This window comes from Buceros rhinoceros, unplaced genomic scaffold (assembly GCF_000710305.1).
Source record: "Buceros rhinoceros silvestris isolate BGI_N320 unplaced genomic scaffold, ASM71030v1 scaffold37570, whole genome shotgun sequence".
Lineage (NCBI taxonomy): Eukaryota > Metazoa > Chordata > Aves > Bucerotiformes > Bucerotidae > Buceros > Buceros rhinoceros.
This window is the reverse complement of record NW_010389658.1, coordinates 1-3,587: the sequence shown is the minus strand read 5'-3', so window position 1 is coordinate 3,587 and position 3,587 is coordinate 1. Positions and strand designations below refer to the sequence as shown.

The following is a 3,587-nucleotide window of genomic DNA, read 5'->3' as shown; positions in this document are numbered from 1 at the left end:
AAAAAAAAAAAAAGTGCTTCTAGTCCTCACTGTGGAAAAAAAAACTTTCCGAACACAACCATGTCCAACCCATGTGCCAATAACTGCCAGAGGCTGTGGGACATGAGAAACAAGAGGTCTAAGGGAAATTATTTCTCCAGCACTCATTCACCTTGATGGGTGTTACATCTGCTTATGACACATTTAAAAGGTAAAAGTTACTATTAGGAGCAAAAAGAACAGGTAATACATCAAACCAAACCTAGGGTGTACAAATGAAGCCCAAGGTAAACAGGCAAAGCAACATATTGGGAGCAGATTAGAAAATAAACTATCAGGGAAGAAAACAGGAAAGCCATGAGGACAGAATATGGGATAGAGACAAACAGGACAGAGAAAAAAAAAAAATGTGGTCCTTTCAAAAAGGCCAGCTGTGCTGCAGAGATTAATACTGGATATTACTACATTGTACCTTGGATGTTCCTGCATATTGCTAAATCACAGAAGATGGGTCATGATGTGGAGGAGAAGCCAGGGCAGATATTTAGACCCCAGTGACTGGAATTACAATTACTTGAGCCCTTTCAAAGGCCCAGACCTGCTTCACGCTGTCTCCAGAGAAACCTCGTGTGTTCATTACAGCAAGTGAGCAAAGCCTTGAAACTCACCTGCTGTTTCACGGCAGCCAGAGGTGACTGACCTGGGATGAGCAGACAAGGGCCGTATCGAGGCTTAGATCTCCCCCATTCCCGCCCACTCCACATACCCAATTCAGCACAGACAGACGCACATGGTGAGCAATACTCAGTTCCTCCTACAAAGCATTGTGTCACGATTAACCTCCACCCCCTCCTCAACTCCAAACCACAACAGCAGCACTGGGAATTCAGGAGGCTGTTACACAACTGTGGAGTGTCTGATACAGAGCACAGCCATCAATTTCTTAAAGCTGGGACCTCTACAATCCAGAAAGGGAAGAGGAAATCAGAATTTCTTCCCAGGGCTAACATCAGATCCAGGAGATAAATTAGATCTTTTGCTAAGGCCTTCCTGATGCAGGGTTGAGTAGAAAATGTTAAGATCATTCAAAAGAAAGAAACCAACAAAAAACAAACCCCTGAAACACCTTCTCATCAGTCTGCAGGCCTTGTGAAACCATATTATAAACCCCTTCAAAAGCGTGCTCATCTCAGAAGCTCAGCAGCAAAAGGCACCATTGCCATTCCCACATACTTCATTCATTTCTAGAGGATGGCACAGTTCCTCCAGCACATACCTGTTTGCAGAACCTCAGGAATCCAATCGAATAGGTCTTTCCCCACAGGCAGCAAGTCCCATATACACAACTGGATCTGAAAGAGCCAAAGCAAGACGAGAGGTTTCAGAGGCAAGATTTGGACTAGAGTGCAAGATTCCCTCCTTCCTTGTCCAGCTCTCTGTAGCAAGGTTGTAGGACTGATCTTTTCTCCAACCATGATTACAGTTACAGCCATATCCTCTTTCTGAGATGTGTTTAAAACAACATCCTAACTCCACAATCCAATCTCTTTTTTTATCTTTTTTTCTTTGTAACTGACTAGCATGGGGAGAAACACAGATCCTAGAGGAAGCACATACTACCAGATGAAGACAGAAAAGATTTAAAGGAGGAGAAGGGAATAAAAGAAACAAAGGAGTAGGCAGTTGTCCAGAAAAGCTGTGAATCAGTCCAGCTTGCCTAAGAGGAATGCAATTGGTCTGATCTGTCTCAGACCAAGGTACCAATAAATCATCACTATCCATGCTGCCCAGTCCCAGCAGACATATGCCACCTGACACAGTTTGTCAGGGCAGGGATAGGTGCATGGTAGATGGGCACAGGAAAAGACCATCGTGCTGAAAGCACAATAAATACTCACTCAATTGGTTTCCCTCTGATCTCAGACATGATGGAGCTCTCCCCTCCCAAGTACTCATAGCAGAGGCTGAGAAAGTTGTATATTACAAATGCTGCAAAGACATAAATCAGAGTAAAATGACAACCAACTTCGGAACAGGTGCAAGGACCAAGAGTACAGGCAGGCAACAGACCAAACATTAGCAGGCACTGCTTATGCAGCATCTTTTCCGTCAAAGCACTCCAGATTATTTTCACTGCATTTATCGTCCTACCTCAGCACTCACAAGACTATCTGAACTGGAGCTTGGCCAAGATCCCAGGCCAGTTCCATGACTCATGCCAAAAGGGTCACAGGACCATTTAAAACTGTGGTCAGTCTGTTTTACTTGGCATCTGTAAGATGCCATTCTTTGCAGGGTTCCTGTGCATTATTCCAGGACATTACACTCGTGCTAAATAATTTGGAAAAGTTATTTCTGATCCATCAACCATATCTTTTCTCTTGTATTTAACATTTTAGGTGATGAACACAATTTCTCTCTCCAAAGTAACCAGACTATGGACAAAAGAGTGGCATAAACAGAGGGTTTTTAACAATCAGTAAAACGCTGTCTGATGGAGATTTTTGAAAAAAAGACCCTGTGCTTCATTTCCTCAGAAAGCTGAAATTTCTTGCAAACTGAAGAGCCTTCTCAGACTGACTGCTCCTTTTCAATTCTCTTCAAGGCTCAGTTTTGCTGATACATTAGACTGAGGTGAAGACACTACGGGGAGGGCTATCATCACAACTACAGACACCTTTATTTTCCATAGGATCCAAATCCACTTAACTGCACACAGAGTAAGCCTGGACGTCCCCTGTCTGCCACTCTACTGACTTGTTATCGTCACTATTGGACCCTCACACAGTCGTGAGATTTTTAGGGCAAGGATTGTATTCATAAGTTTGACACCTACGGCCTTGGGGGAAAAAGACCAAGTGACACTTCTTGCAACATTATTTTTTATGATGGAATTCCATTCCCTGGAATGCCAACATCCAAACTGGGTTTGGTCCGCAGCATTTACATAATACAAAGAGAAAATAACTTGAGCTGGAAACGGAAGCCTGGAGGAACTTTGAAATAAGAACAAAAGCCTAATAATGTATAGTGCTAAGAAGCTGACCTCACCAAGCAGCCAGTTATTAGAACTGAGATCAATTTTCCCATGTGGATGAACTTCCAAAGTCAGGGACAGACATCAACTCTAACTACTCTACAAGCATCCAAACTTTGCCTTGGAATAAAGATACTCAACACTCCCCAAAACACTCACAGTCTCAAAACATGATATTTATGGCTTGTAGACATGCCTAGCTGGCACGAATGCTACAACACATAAAAGCCAGGGGTATACCTGTTTCTATGTACGTAATTCGTATATCATTACTCTGTCATCCTTGTTATTGAACCAAGTTAGGCATGTTCACAGAGAAATAATTTTGTGAAAGCCTTAATTAGGAGAGAAAACACCAACCATGAAAAACTTAGGTAAATAACTGGTAACCCCTTTTGCCTCCAATTTTCCTGCAACTTAGCTGACAGCTTCCAGCACCCAGAGAAAGAAAAGCTGAGCTTTTTCTACTGTCCTCCAGTGACCCCTGCCCTCTGATGTGATCATTACAATACCAACTGCCCATTCCACAAGCTCTAGGGAAGAGATGACATCAGAGAAAGAGAACAAAAAA

General features: G+C 42.8%; 1 protein-coding gene across 1 annotated transcript in view; it reads right to left on the bottom strand.

Annotated features, from left to right (window-relative positions):
• The window catches only part of TMEM184B (transmembrane protein 184B), a gene marked incomplete at its 5' end in the record, with an annotated part of 8,018 nt that extends 6,050 nt beyond the window's left edge, over positions 1-1,968 (bottom strand). The window contains 2 exons of the mRNA XM_010135036.1: positions 1,256-1,331; positions 1,878-1,968. Of these exons, the coding sequence (XP_010133338.1) occupies positions 1,256-1,331; positions 1,878-1,968 (167 nt within the window). The remainder of the gene's footprint in view (positions 1-1,255; positions 1,332-1,877) is intronic.
• Between the last annotated feature and the right edge of the window lie 1,619 nt (positions 1,969-3,587).